Below are 15,291 nucleotides of genomic sequence, written 5' to 3' on the forward strand. Positions count from 1 at the left end.
ACATTCCCTCAATGGGAGATGTACGGGCTGTGGCTCCACAAGAAGGACACAAGGAGTTCTTTACAACCAAATGGAGAGAAAAAGCCAGCAAAAATCACAGCATTAAACAAAACTTCTCTCATGCTGTCAACTGAGCAGTTCCCTGTGACCCCTAAAGATGCAATGTTTCTAGGAAGATGGCTTTGGATCACAGCCCAGGACCAATGTTGCACTATCAGTAAATAAATGACAGGAAGTGTGTCACCACTGATGTGAAATGTGCTCTCCCAGAGTGGAACTTGCAATGATTAGTTCTGGGCATTTTTCTGATCATGCTGAGGTATATAGGCATCCAATGACTGTCAGCTAGTTTTCTCACTTTCAAATGTTGCCAAATTTATAGAACTTTTGGTAGAGATCAGGACAAAAAGTCAGAAAGTAGAGAATGAGCTTTGAAACAACTGACCAACACAAGAATGTATTTCTGTTATTCCTCCTTGCTAATGCAATACAACATTTTTTTTAATTCTTAGTATTTAGTCAGCCTCCTAAATCTTGATGCCACACTGATTTCTCAGGGGCTTGTTAAGCCACACCTGTGTCTAATTCTGGGCCCCTTAATTTAGATAGGATGTTGACATACTCAAACACATTCAGAGAAGAGCCAGAAGGCTGGTGAGGGGTCTAGAACACAAACCTGAGGGAGCTGGGGTTATTTAGCCTGGAAAAAAGGAGTCTTGGGGTGACCTTATCACTCTCTAAACTGCCTGAAAGGAGGGTGTAGCCAGGTGGTGGTTGATCTCTTCTCCCAGGCAACAAGTGACAGGATGAGGGGACACAGTCTGAAGCTGTCCCAGGGGAAGTTTAAGCTAGACATTAAAGAAAATGTCTTCACAGAAGAAGGGATTGGGCACTGGAATGAGCTGCCCAGGGAGGTGGTGGAGTCACCATCCCTAGAGGTGTTTAAAAAGAGCCTGGACGTGGCACTCAGTGGCATGGTTTAGTTGATAAGGTGGTGTTAGGTCATAGGTTGAACTTGATCTCCAAGGTCTCTTCCAACCTGGCTGGTTGTGTGATTCTGTAACTTCCAGCCCCAGCTGTGTGTTTATCAGGCTTTGCTAACCCTCTGTGCTCTTGTGGTAAAAGAACTTTGATATTACACACACAGAAGTTTAAATCTATAAGAGAGCAGGACTGATCTGCAGCCAGGTCAAACAATACAATGTCCAACTCCACGTCCTTTTTACATCACTTTATCAATAATAAACAGAATTTGTAAAAGGCTGTCAGTCTAGCTGAAACAACAGCTCCCTGCTATGCTTTGCCCTCATGTCGAGTAGGCAGAGCAGCTTCTGAGCTGAAACCCATCATTGCAATATATGCAGCATCTGCTGTAAATTATACAGCTGTGTGAAATGTCTGTTGAACCAGCAACAGCTTTCACTTCTCTTGCACATAGTGGGTTTTAGGCATGAAAAATTGTTAGTAGCAGTTTTTTACTGAGACAAACATGGACAATCCTATGCTGATGTTCAGGACAAGTCCTGGCCCTCTGGCAGGGGCTGCTGCATGTACACAGACAGCACTATAGCACCTGGCTAGCATTTTAACCCGGGCTGCAAATACCTTGCATTGGAAAGAGTTGTGTTAGGGAGGGCTGTCCCTTCTCATTCCACACCCTTGGAACCAGCAGAGCTTCACTGTTGACTTCACTGGAAGCAGGATGAAGTTCAAACTGCCCCAGTGTGTATTCAGGCTACCTCCTGGCAGTCACCAACACACCTCAGTCTGGCAGGGAATTGGGTATGATATGCACTTTCTAGTGGGGAAGTGTTCACTTATACATGTGTATATATATCATCACATATATTGATCTCTGGAAAGAGATAATCTCCCTTGTGAGCTCCAGCTGCTACTGTCAGGCTACTGCTACTGTTATTCCTCAGGCCAGCTGGCAGCTCATGTGACTCATGGTTGCTTCAATAAAGATGAATTTCTTGCAAAAGGCCATCATTCCTCCTCTTTTTTGTGCCACGCATGAAGCTGCCTGCATTGCTTGGGGATTTACACCATGGGGGGGCTCAGTAATTCTTTCAGTGCTGGGAAGAGAGACTCCCCAGGCAGCTTGTGCTTGCCAGTCCCAGCAGTGTGCTGGAGAGAGAGGATGGCCTTGGTCCTTTGGAGGAAAAGGAGCAGCTCACCAGCCTCAGCCAGATGATGGGGCAGCAGGCTGGCACCTCTCAGGGAGTAATGCAAGCAGGGGCAGGAAAAATGCTTAAGGATGTGTTTAAGCTGTAACTACCGGAGTGTTTATATGGAAGCAATGTCTGTGGTTTCGCTTTTTTAAGGATTAGGTAGTCAGGTCTTGCTCACTGCTCTGCATTGACTAGTTAACTGCTGATATTCTGCCATATCAAAAAACATCATGGACAAATTGGAGGAGTCAGTCATCAGTGTGGGTTACCTGCTCAAGTCTCATCAATGGGTACAAAAAATCTCTGTTAAAGCATCACCACCAGGACTGCAGAAGCTTTAGGTGCTCCACCTTCCCAGGTCAGTTTTTAATGTAAAGGCAAAGTTGTAGACAGGAGTATCATATATATGATGAAGGTATCTGCTTTTCTGCTCCCGAAAATTGCAGAGGGATGTCATTGCAGGGTGGCAGGAGCCCCTGCTGCTACACACGACACAAGCTCTGGGAGAAGAGTGTGTCCAGCCTCTGGCCATCTCGTGAGCTTTATTCCCATTTCACTGGCTGCTGGAGCTCCCCTGCAAGGAGCAGCACCTTCAACAAGGAGCTGACAGAGCCATGCCCAGTTGGACGTGCTCTTCCCCCAGAGTTTGTGTTGTGTGTAGCAGCAGGGATGTGATGGCAGCCTGCTGTGATTTTCAGAAGCAGAAAAGCAGATGCCTTCAGCTCCTTGAGTTTTAGAAGCCCATTACATAAATGTGCAGTGTTAACATTTTGTTCACAGTTGTAGAAGTGGCAGCACCGAGGGACGGCTGGATGGAACCCACAGGGTGGGTGAGTGTTAAACAGTGTTTTTACACCTCTGCCAACAAAATATCCCTGTCCTACAATGAATGTTTTTGCACTTACTAGTCCCTAATTTTCTGCTGTCTAGAGGCAAATTACAGCTCTTGTGTGACCAGGGCAAAACCCCAGGAACTTATTGATAAGTGATGCAAAGATTTACACAGTGTTGAGAAGAGTGAGAGAGAGATTTTGCTGGGAGAAGAGCATGGAGCTGAGCACTGGGGATGCAAGCCAGCAGCCAGACAAGGAAACACCTGCAGAGCAGTGAGCCTTCCTGAGGCTTGCTCTAGAGGAAGCTGTTTGTTATAAGCATGTCAACACTCACACTCTGCTAGGAAAGAAATCCTATTTATGTAGGCATATATGGGAGAAAAAAAATGGAATTTTCAGACCAAAGATGCAAAGTTAAATATTTAGTTGGGAATTGGCTCCAGCTACTTGTCAATTAAGTTGCAGCAATTATCAGTTTTTTCCACTAAGATCATCTGGGCACTTGCAGTCTGCCTCTCTCTGAGCATGCATTAGCTTCTGCTCATGAAGTACTTTTTCCCTTTTACTTTAGACCACCCCCCAGTTCTATCTGAGGCCACAAGAAGAGGGACCAGAATAAGGTCAGATTGCTGTGGCCTGTGTGGTCACCTTTGGGGCTACCTATAAGCCTGTGGGGCCAGGGAGCATCAGCCCATAGGAGCAGCAAGCACCTTTTGTGCTGCTCTCCACCTTTCACTGCCCCTGCACTGCTCAGGCACTGCTCTGCCAACAGGGCCATTAAATTCCATAGAGACCCTACATGGGGCTCACCATATGCTCATGGCTGGACTGACCACAGCTTGCTTATGAGCCAGATCAGCTTTTCCACTCACTCTGATGGCAGTGGATGATGCTTAGAGCACTTGTGGAAAGCACTGGTTAAATAATACAGTAACTCTCTACAGAGATTTGGTCATGAGGAGAGTGAGAATCTTTCAACCTCGTGGTGTGCTGTCTTGACTCCAAACCAGTTTGCTATTTCTTGCCCTTTTGACCATGTGTTTGAGAGTTCCTGCTGTCCTTGAAATACAACTTCCTCATGCAGCAGCCCCTTCACTATGCAGCTTGGATTGATGCCTGCAGCACGCTCCTAGAGGAGACACTGCTGAGCAAGTCCTTGCAAAGCCTTAGATGCTGGCAAATCTGGGTGGACCCTTGCAGTGCTGGAGTGTAAGCAAGCCAACTCCTGCCAAGGTAAAGCTGTGTTTATAAGCTGCAAACACACAAAACATTTTTGGAAGTAACAGTTGATAGACACCTAGTTTTTCTAACCAGGTGCAGAAGTATGTGTTTGGAAAAGCAGCTGGCTATCATTCTCCTCTAGAAATGCAGCCAAAGGGGGAAGATGCCCCACACAGATCTCGGCCAGCACAGCTGAAAGCAGTTGAGGTCAGAAGCTGCTGTGAATACACAGATCACACACATCCTGCAACTTTCTCATGAAGTGTCATTGCAGCTCTCTCTGTTGGTAAAATGCAGCTGGGGAGAAAAGTGATCTATTTCTTAACTCTGTAGTTCCTCTTCTTGGAGAAGGAGCAACTGGCAGCAAGAATCAAACCTGTCCACTTAGAGATTTAACAATGTGTGGGACAGAGGGAAGAACCTGGGGGTGAAGAGGGAGAGCTCTGGAGAAGTCTTGGAGGCTGTTTTGGAAAAACACAGGCTGTATGTGTTTTGCAGTTTTTGGCCAGAGCTATCAAACCCATAACTGACTGCAGGCCTGCTGGTGAACCCACTCCACTCCCCACCATGCCATCCCTCTCACCCCCAGCACAAAAGTGCTGCCTTCATCACCTGGCATTTGGGGGTCCCTCAAACAGATTTATACCTGGAGGCAACTTGCATATCCACCCCTGTCAGGAGGGTCAAGGGGAAAAATCCACCTCTTTATCTGGAAGGGATATATGTGGTGGTTGTTCAGTTTGCAAGGAAGTGACACTCCTTGGGAGAAATATGTTCAGACAAACTTGGAGGTGCCCACCAAGAACTAAAGCCCTCCTGTCTTCCAGTTTCTATTCCCTTAGACTCCAGCAAGCAAAGAAGAAAGGTCCCTCCCAGCATTTCTTGGAGGAAGATGCAAATGCCTGCGTTGCTCACCCTGGAGTCACTGGCAGTCAGCTAGCTGGGTTGTTTATATTATCCCAAACCAGAATCCCCTGTCTCCCCTCAGCATCACTGAGTATTGTTTAACCCCAGTGTGCAGCAGCTTGCTCACGGGCGTGCTTGGTTTCTTTTTAGCCCTGTTACATCAGCAATGAACTATTCCAGTCTTTATTCACCTACTAATGAATTATACATTGATTATACAATAAGAGCTCTCTGCATTGAAGGGCTGCGCTCTGGCACCTCCCAAAGCACAGCTCAGCCCAGCTGTGACTCAGTCTTCTCTGATGCCCTGAGAAAAATGAATGTTCACTTTCTGGGCTCATGAGCTAAGAGGAGAGAGCTTCTGCTTGGACAGGAAGCCTGCCTGGGTTTTCACTCCCTCAGCTGGAGCTCCAGCAGGAGCTGATGCTGTCCTTCCCCCACCACTTATATAACCTGACCTATCACCATAGATACATTGATATAAATATTTAAGGATGGCAGAGAGACAGGTCAGGCAGATGGGAACCATTTGTTGAGTTTATTAGAAACAGAAAGTTCAGGCTCAGCTACAGGTCTCTGCTTGCTGCATCCCTCTCCCCTGAGGCTGCAAGGCAAGAGCAACCTCCTGCACTGTCACAGAGCTTCGACTCAGCTTATAGAGATGGGCATGGGGATTTTTGGATAAGCAGGCACCATCCTCTCCTGCTGGGGCACAGAAAAGGTATTCTGAAAACGTCCCCTTAGATTTGGGGATTAGATTCCTCATGTTGTTTTTTCTCTCTTCAAAATGAAGGTGTTGGCTGGCTCCCCAGGGGTGTAGACAGGTCTCTTCTGAGGGGACAGAGCTCCATAGGCCAGTACATGCAATGCAGTTTGCCTTTGCTCAAGTCTCTGCCTTGAAAAACAGCATTGTGGGGTGTTGGCTGGCAAGGAAGTTACCCCTGGGTGCTCTGGGACTGTTAACCTCCCACGGAACAAATTTCTGAGTTTCTTATCATGCATCTCCAAAACGTCCTATTTAAAGATCTTTGATGATGTTGCTGTTGTTAGGGGTTTTGTGGTTTGTTTTTTTTTTTACCACCAGAGGTAAACTGAAAATTCCGGCTATTTCTGCAGTATTTTGCAATAAAAATAAAAAGTGGTGGTTAAAAGCTAACTAGGACCTCGCTAGCAAAATGATGTGCATTTTTTCCCCATGGTTTATCCATCAGTTTTGAGCTGGCTGAAGAGGGCAGGGGAATTGTCATGCAAGCCCGATGCATGCAGCCAGAGTATGACATCAGCAGTCATCCTGTGGATAAGGGATTCCCCTCTGCTCTGCCAGATCTCCTGGAGACCCTCAGTAGGTGTTTAGAGCCTGCCTTGATGGTCATCAGTTCATGTCCTGGCTGCCAGCTCCTCAGGCCCATGTAAGAGCAGGGGAGGATGTGTGTCTGTCCTCTCCCCTCATCCCCCTCCCTCACTTTTTATAAAACAAAAGGGGTTTTAAGGGGAAGCTGCTGGAAGGCAGGTGGGCATCAGGCAGATAATCAGGCAGAAAGCCCCAGGGGTTGGGTTTGCTGAGTCCCGCTGGTGAGGGATGTTCTGATAAACTGGGACTGGAGGCAGCATCTGCTCTAAAGGACCTGGTGAGTCACACCCAGAGGTGCCAAAACCCACAGGCGTGACACTGGCTTTTATAAACAGGTTCACAAAAAACCCCTACAACCCAAGCCAAACAGACAGAAAACACCACTGCAAGTGCCTCCTCTCTCAGCTGCTTCACTCTGCCTGCAAACCCAACTGCAGAAGCACATTCAAATAGCCTCTTGGGGATGGGCTTATTTTTTTAATTTGGGGTTTGGGGAATTTTTTAAAAAACATTTTTAGAGTTTATTTTTTTTTCTTTCAGAGATGAAAAGCTTGGGGGGGGGGGGGGGGGTAGGTAGCTTCCTCACAGCCCTGCCTGCAGCTGGCTGCTCTGTGAACGACTTCACGCCCTGAGCACTTGAACCAGCTTTTCCTCCTGAAGAGGGAAGTCATCAGCCCTATTCATAGCACCCACACTCAATACTGGCATGTGACACCCAGACACAAACTGAATTTTTGCAAATTAGCTTTACTTATTTATAAAGAGCTGGTAAAGCCACTGAGAGCCTTGGAAAGGTAGTTGTGGTACTTTATAGGCTGTACAGTGAGTAATGCAGTGCAAGAGATGAGTATGAAATATGAGAAATGAGCGTACAACACCTGAAATCACACATAGTCCTGGGAAACAGTGTCTGTTATCTTGTCACTGCTGTGGGGATGGCATTTTTCTTCTGGTACCTAAAGGCCAAAGTTTTCAAATATACCCAGCTGACCTGCTTAAAATAACAACAACAAGAAAAGACAAAGCTTGAAATACTTTTTTTTCCACTTACAACTTTTGGAGAAGACTCTTGGCATGGCCAGTTTAAACCCAGTGGGCTTCATGCTGGGAGCTTCTTGATGGTGGGACTGTGCCCCTGCCACAGCTGTCCTGAGCAACATGTGCTCCAACAGAACCTTAAGGAAGCTTCCAGAAACAGAACTCTGTTGGCTCCAAACCAAATTGTTGCCTAAGAGAATTTTTGGAGGATACAAAAAAGTTTATTTCTTGTTTTCCGTTTTCCTTCACTCCCCAACATAGGAGGGAAAAAGGGCAAAAAGCAAGAGAAGAAAAGCCACAGTGGGGGGGATAAAAACAACATAAAAAAAGCAATCCTAAGCTCCCTGGAAGCAGTTTCAATGCCACTCTTGTGGCAGTGATTGCACTTCTCTCCAGCGCACCAAAGTTGATTTGAGAGTCATTTTCCCTCATAGGTGGTGGGGCTGCTGCTGCTAAAGGCCCTGCTGCTGCTTGGTTCCTTCCTGTCCCACTCACAGACTCTCCAAGCAGCATCTCTGAGAGTTGTTCTGGGAACAGCCTAAGTGCATGAGAGGCTTCTTTGTTCATATAGTCTCCTGTTTTCTTTTCTTTTCTTTTCTTTTCTTTTCTTTTCTTTTCTTTTCTTTTCTTTTCTTTTCTTTTCTTTTCTTTTCTTTTCTTTTCTTTTCTTTTCTTTTCTTTCTTTTTTTATCTTTTTTTTTTTTTTGGGGTGGGGGTGTTTTACTATTTATAGCTGTAAAGGATGGAGGTGCAGAAAAGAAGATCTCACTGTGGGACACTGTGCTGGAGCAAGTGAGCAGCTCTGGGATCCTGCTGTTGTCATTTGGGCTGATGAGCAGGAGCCACACAGGATTACAGCTATTGCCGTGACCAGATGGGTCATGCTGATAATTCAGGACAGCAGTTACATGCATAAATAGCCTGGTGAACCTCCAGCTTTGTCGGTAAGTCTGGATGAGTGAATGTGGCTTAGAGACAAAGGGGTGATGAATCCATGGCAAGCCCACAATCAGGGACATACTCAGCATAAGTAATTAGGGAATGGAGCCAACTTCTATTCATTCCTGGTCCCTGCTGCCTTTGTAGGGCACGGGCTGTTACTGAGGGACACAGAAAGTTTTGATGAACATCACAAAGCCCTGGACCAACTCATCCCTGAGGGCAATGGGATGATTTTGCAGGAAGCTGACTCGATTTCTACATACATGTGCAGGAAATGTGTGATAGCCAACAGCTCATTCCCGACTATGGGATGCATGGCTGGGAAGACTCTATCAGAGTGTGCAAATACTTGGCTGAGATGCTGTTCCCTGTACTGCTTCAGTGGAGGGAAGTGCCCAGGCAGGAAGAGGGCAGGTTTCCCCACACGACGCTGTGGGTGGGTGCCAGGTTCATATTTAGCTCAGTGAGGGGCTGACCTTGGCTGGAGCTGCTCACTGATGCCTTTTCCAGGCATCCTCCTGTGCTCTGGTTGTGTCACTTACCACCCTGCCCCTGGAGAAGTGAATGAGCTTCCTGGAAGCACAACATGGGGTGAGAGCTATTTGTATTTCTAAGGATGAGAGAGTGGGCCGATGTGGGTTTCAGCTGAAAGCTTGGGAAATTTCATCCTGCTTCTACTGGTAGCTTTGAGGGGGGAGGGTTTTAACTAAAATTTCCAAGCCTATTGATATGTGTCACCCTGTTGTTTTTGTTTTTTGTTTTTTTTTTTTTTTTTTACTTTTTTTGGGAACAAAAGGAAAGGATGAGTTAGGGAAAAAGTGGGGAAGGAGAAGGAAAAAAAGAAATAAAAAAAGAAGAAAAAAGGGGGGAATCTCTTTGGTGGGCAGCCCTGAAGTCCCCCTGATGCTCTTGTTACCCAGTAACCAAAGGAAAACATCCTGAGTGGTTCTACTGAACTTGATGCAATTGCTTGCAGTACTGAAGCCACAAACTTAAGACAAAATTGTTCAGCAGAGCAGATTTAGATATAGAATAATAAGAGGAAATGAGGAAACGCTTCTCTGAATTTCAGACTGATGGTTTTAATGCAAAAGACCTTTGGTCTTTTTTTTTTGAGGGGGAGGGGGAATCCCCTCAGGAATGCACCCTCAAACTTTGCTGTACAGAAATACAAAACCTCCTGCAACCTATTCACAGAGGTTTCTCCCTGCACCCCAGGCTGCCTGGTGATATTGAGGAGGGGGCAGCAAGTTTTAAGGGATGGTGGTCAGGTTTGGGAGGTTCCTACAGCCCCCTAACACCTGCCCCTGTGGCTCCTACCTGTGTGTAGGAAATTTTGTTGTGAGCTGCCCCTGGAGGGCGAGAAGAAGGGAAAAACAAAGAAATAAATAAGAGCACATATAAAAAGGGGGGAAAAAGAAAAACGGGGGGAAGAGAGAAAAAATGAGTGAAGATGAAAGAAGGGAAGGGAAGGGAAGGGAAGGGAAGGGAAGGGAAGGGAAGGGAAGGGAAGGGAAGGGAAGGGAAGGGAAGGGAAGGGAAGGGAAGGGAAGGGAAGGGAAGGGAAGGGAAGGGAAGGGAAGGGAAGGGAAGGGAGAAGAGAAGAGAAGAGAAGAGAAGAGAAGAGAAGAGAAGAGAAGAGAAGAGAAGAGAAGAGAAGAGAAGAGAAGAGAAGAGAAGAGAAGAGAAGAGAAGAGAAGAGAAGAGAAATTAAATAAGGGGGAAGGAAGGGAGAATTCAAAAGACGAAGAAAAAAGAAAAAAAGAAAAAAAGAAAAAATAAGGCGGATAATAGAAAAAGGAGGGGAAAGCAAAAAGGGAAAGAGATTTTAGGAAAAAACAGAAACTGGGGAAAGTGGGGAAGAAAAGAAAGAGGGAAAAAAAGGAAGAAAAATCCGGGGAAACAGTAGACGACCCCCGGTCTCGGGAAGGCGAGAGGGGTGCCTGTGCCAGCCCCGCTCCTGGGGCGTGTCCTGGGGCGTGTCCTGGGCGTGTCCCAGAGGCGTTTCCGGGGCGGGGCGCGGGGGCGGGCGCGGGGCGGGTTTTGTGCGCCCGCCGCCGCCCCGGTCAGCCAGGCAGCACAGATTTGGGAGAGCCGTCGCCATGGGAGTGGAAGGCTGCACCAAGTGCATCAAATACCTCCTTTTCGTCTTCAACTTCATCTTCTGGGTGAGCACAGGGGCGGCGGAAAGCGGGGCTGAGTCCTCCAGCCTTTAAATAAGGGGGCTGCAGTATGGCCCGTCTGCCTGCGCCTGGGTTTAGCCTCCTTCTTGCGCCCCAGCACTGAGACTTGCTGTCTGGGATGTGCCTTAGGGGCTGCTTATTTTTCTTGTCTTTATTTTTTCTTTTTTTTTGGAGGGCGGAGGGGCAGATCAACCTTTGCTTTTTTATTTTAATACATGCATATGTACGTAATTGTACTTGTATATTTCGTGTATATTTTAAAAATAGATATATAGTGGGGAAGGTAGAATCATAGGATGGTTTGAGGTTGGAAAGGACCTTTAAGATGCTCGCGTCCAGCCGCTGCAGATGTTTATGGGCGCCTTTCGGGGCGGGGGGCAGAGCCGGGGGGGGCTCCCGCTGCCCCTCTTGCTGCGGGTCTGCGCTGGGGAAAGCGGCGCTCCCGGGAAGCAGGGAGGGAGAGAGAGAGAGGGAGGGAGAGATGCAGGGATGCTGCCAGGCGGAGGGAGGGAGGGAGGGAGGGAGGGAAGGGGAGGGGAGGTGCCGGCCGTGCCGCCCGCCGCAGAGGAGGGGGCGTTCGGCACACACGGGCGCTGTGGGGCTGGCCAGGGGCGCTCAGCAGAGCAGACATGGGCGGTGTGGGGCCGGCCAGAGGCTTTCGGCACACACGGGCGGTGTGGGGCCGGCCAGGGGTGTTCAGCAGAGCACACACGGGCGGTGTGGGGCTGGTCAGAGGCTTTCGGCACACACGGGCGGTGTGGGGCTGGCAAGGAGCGCTCAGCACACACGGGCGGTGTGGGGCCGGCCAGGGGCACTCGGCACACACGGGCGGTGTGGGGCTGGCCAGGGGCACTCGGCACACACGGGCGGTGTGGGGCTGGCCAGGGGTGTTCAGCAGAGCACACACGGGCGGTGTGGGGCTGGCCAGGGGTGTTCAGCAGAGCACACACGGGCGGTGTGGGGCCGGCCCCGCGCCCCCCGGCCCAGCCGGACCCGGCCTCCTGGCCCCGCGCCGGGCACCGCTGCCCCCGCCACCCGAGAAATTATTTTAGGATGAAAATTCTATCCAGGCTGGAGAGGCTGCCTTTCCTGAGAAAGTTTTTCTTGAAATAATCCATGCAGACATGCGGCTAATTTAGCGAAAGGCGGCGTATCCCGGTTTCCCTGCAACCCAGGTTCGTCCCGGTTAGAAACAGCCTCCGGCAGCGCGAGGTTGGCTGGCAGGAGTCCCTCTCCTGCTCCTGCGCTCGGGGGCAACGAGATATGCCCGAGCAGGCTGCTGGTTTCGTGTTTTAAATACTCTGCTTTCCATTCCACGGAATGCGTTTTTGTCTTGGAAGTGAGTCCAGCCCCACCCTGGCAGGCAAGGCACCGCTTGGATGCCCCTTGTCCAGTGCCCTGTGCCCCTTATCTGACATCCCGCTCTGTTGTCGGGGATTTGGGATTTGTTTTTCTCAGTGCTTGCTTAGACAGCGAATGTATCAAGGGGGGCTTGAGAAGTGGGAAGGGGACCGATGGCTTCCAGAGCAAACCCTGCGTTGGCACCTGGAGTGTCACTGCCTGGCTGGAGCCTCTGCCTGCGGATCCTCCCTGGGGTGCCCGGGGAAGCTCTTTTGGGGGTCCCCATCCCTGGGGGTGTAGGGCTTAACCAAGGGGGTGCTCACTTCAGGCCTGTTCGCCTTGTGTCTGGGTATAACACTGGCCAAGGGGGAGGTGACAAGCTCTGATAACAGCGGTGTTAATTGATACCTGATGTGTTGCCAGCTGTGTGAATAAGAGATAATTCCGCGTTGGTTTTTTTTAACCTTTTCCTCCACCCTTAAAATGGCCGGATGGAGGCGGGTATGGCTGTCTGTGAAGTGTTGTTCCTTCCGAGTCACTGTGCTTATCCCAGTTTTTTTTCCTTGCCTTCTGGTCTCGATTTCCTGCCATTCTTGTCGAAGAAGCTGCCGGCTGTGCTTGCGAGGAAGGGTCTCCTGGGTGGCAGGAAGGATGCTGGGGGCTCTGCACAGCCTCCACTTCTCAGCAGGATCAGTTGCTCACCTCGAAGTTTTGCAAAAGAGCTGATCTTTTATAAATGGGCATTTTGCTTCCAAGAGGGATTGCCAATCTGTATAATTGCCCCGTTATGACCTCTGGTGCCTCGGCCTACCCTTTTGGAGGGTGCTGCTCCCTGTAAGTGGGAATAGATGCTTCAGTTCCTCCCCAGGAGGGATGCCTGTGAGCTGGGACCCACTGGCTCCCCAAAACAGCTCCCAGTGCTGGACTTGCTGGTCCCCTTGCACTGTCTCCTGTGCAGGCTGGGAGCCTGGACTTCATTAGAATTAACAATGCTTGCTGTGGGGCTGGCCAGCTGAAGGGTGGTTGAATACCAGATCTTGGAGTTTTCGTGCCCTTTTGCGTTGCTCTTTAAACTAGTAGGTGAGGGGAATTTTAGGTTTACCACCGAGGCAGGTTAGCTGCCAACCTGGCACCCCCAGCTGGGGAGGGATTCTGTGGTTAACAGCAAAGTGTGATGAATGGTGACATTCAAGGACAGAACTGGTGCTGCTGAGCACCCTTGCTGCAGGCTGGCTGTGTTGGGAAACCACCTCTAACCACAGGGAGGTGTGAGACAGGGCACCTGCAGCCCTTCAGTCCCGCCAGCTGGTTATTATGCAAGGGCCAGTGGGCTCCCCGTGCTTATTTGCCTTTCGTGCAGCTGCTGCTCGGTGCTGTTGATGAAAACAAGCCAGAATCAGAGCCCAAAGTTTGGCAGGCACCATGCTGAGCTGCACAGGAGCTTATTCTAGTGACCAAGAGGAAGAAGGAAGCAATTCTCAGCCTTAGTTACTCTGATAACTTTTTTATCTAGCCCCGCTATCCTGCTGGAGTGTAAATAAACTGACACCCCTCTGGCTTCCTCCCCCTGCCTTCCCCCGGCAGCACAGGGGGAATTTCACAAAGCTGCTGTGTTGAAAAAGCAAAAGGAAAAGGTGACCCTGCTGCCAGCTCATTCATTGAACCTGAGATGTTTCAGTTTTATTTGATTTTTTGGGACTGCTTTTCCTTTGTGCCTGCATTCTTGAGAAGAAGATGCCAAGATTGTGTTTGCTCCAAGGTGGCTCTCGAGGGAGCAGCAGCTGCTGCATGGACCACGTGTACAAACGAGTGTCTGTCCCAGGAGAGAGGTCCCCACGTGTTTCACAGTGCACCCACCTACTGGAGTGGTGGAGGAGGCCGTGGTCAGCACCTGCAGGCTTCACCTGGTTAGCAGAACACAGGGCTGGAGAGACAAAAGTTCTTCTGTGCTGCCAAGTTGCCCTGAAACCTTGGGTGGCTGGTGGCGGGTGGGCACTGCCCTGTGCGAGGGAGCAGTAGCTGTTAGTGGGCAGCCTGAGCAGGAGCTGCTTCTCCATCCGTCCCATCCCTAGAACTGGGGTGGCCGGACTTTGGCTGCTCTCCTGCATTTTCCAGACCCGATAGCAGAGCTCGGTGTGTGGGGCTAAGCTGACCCCTGCTGCAAAGGGTCCCTGGGGAGGCTGAAGCTATTTTAAAATATAATTAAACATAACCAAGGAGGAATTGACTTGCTTGGAGAAGGATCACTCAAGCTTATTAGCTAATACAGCCCATGGCAGCCTTCCAGGTGGAGAGCACCACTGGCTGCCCTAGCAGAGAGGTGTCTAATTAAAAGGAAGGGCTTGCTCCTAATGCCATTTTCCAGGCACCGTCTAACTCTCCTGTGTGTTGAGGGGATGCTGTACAGCCTGAGTGCAAAGGGAAGGAAGGGCAAGAGCAGAGGGAAGGTGGAAGTGAGAGTCTGTCTCAACAGGGGTGATGGAAAGGGAAGAGGTGGAGGGGCTGCGTATTTTCTTGTGCAACACCGGAAGATCTGTTAACTGTAGCCTGGAGTCTGCAAAGGCTGCCCAGAGACACTTGGTGTTGGTGATGAGGGGTGACAGTGTGGGGAGGTGGCAGGTCTCTGAGGCAGTTGTCCCGTGGTAACGCTTTTGCTGGGTGACACATGACCCTCCCATTGTGGTGAGGAAGGTGGCTGTGTACCACTGTTTTAAATGAAGAATGGAAATCTCAGGGTTCCTGTAGCTCTGAAACACGGGTTTGAGATAACTGTGGACTAACAAAGCAGCTTGGAACTTGCTGTGGGTGCCGGGGTGGGCCGAGCACTGCTCCAGTGCCACTGGCGGCAGTGCCTGGCTCCTTGGCTGCTGGTCTCCCTGGGAGTGCAGAGAGCTGGTGAGCAGCAAGGACCTCGTGCTGGTCTAGCATCGTGTTCTACAGGTTTTGTTTGGAATCCTGGGACAGCGTACAGGGAAGCATATTTCTGTGTGTTTGACCCTGCAGCTGCTTAATCCCTGTCTTTGAAGGGCAAGGGAGAGGTGTCCTTAGCAGGCACAGGACCTACACTCAAGTTTTGTTGCTGGTGTCTCTCTGGGATGTTTTAGGGCGCTCTGTTAGGTCAGCGCAGCCCTTCCATCACCTCCAAAACCTCTTCTGAAGTTTCTGTGTGCAGAACGTTGCCCTATGGGGGTACCTGATTGCACTTAATGGGCTGGGCTGCAGCTGAGAGGAGGGAGCTGCTGGCTGGAATGGGGATTGCTCTGTTTCCTCACGTGTTTCTGCTATCAGCCACTGTAATACTT

The 15,291-nt window shown here is 49.6% G+C and overlaps 1 protein-coding gene across 1 annotated transcript in view; it reads left to right on the forward strand.

The window, feature by feature from the left end:
- Nucleotides 1–10,482: 10,482 nt before the first annotated feature.
- CD81 (CD81 molecule) overlaps nt 10,483–15,291 on the forward strand; it is a 33,739-nt gene continuing 28,930 nt past the window's right edge. Inside the window, exon 1 of the mRNA XM_058026285.1 lies at nt 10,483–10,633. Coding sequence (XP_057882268.1) covers nt 10,568–10,633 — 66 coding nt within the window. The 5' untranslated portion in view covers nt 10,483–10,567. The remainder of the gene's footprint in view (nt 10,634–15,291) is intronic.

This window comes from Melospiza georgiana, chromosome 6 (assembly GCF_028018845.1).
Source record: "Melospiza georgiana isolate bMelGeo1 chromosome 6, bMelGeo1.pri, whole genome shotgun sequence".
NCBI classification, from domain to species: Eukaryota; Metazoa; Chordata; class Aves; order Passeriformes; family Passerellidae; genus Melospiza; species Melospiza georgiana.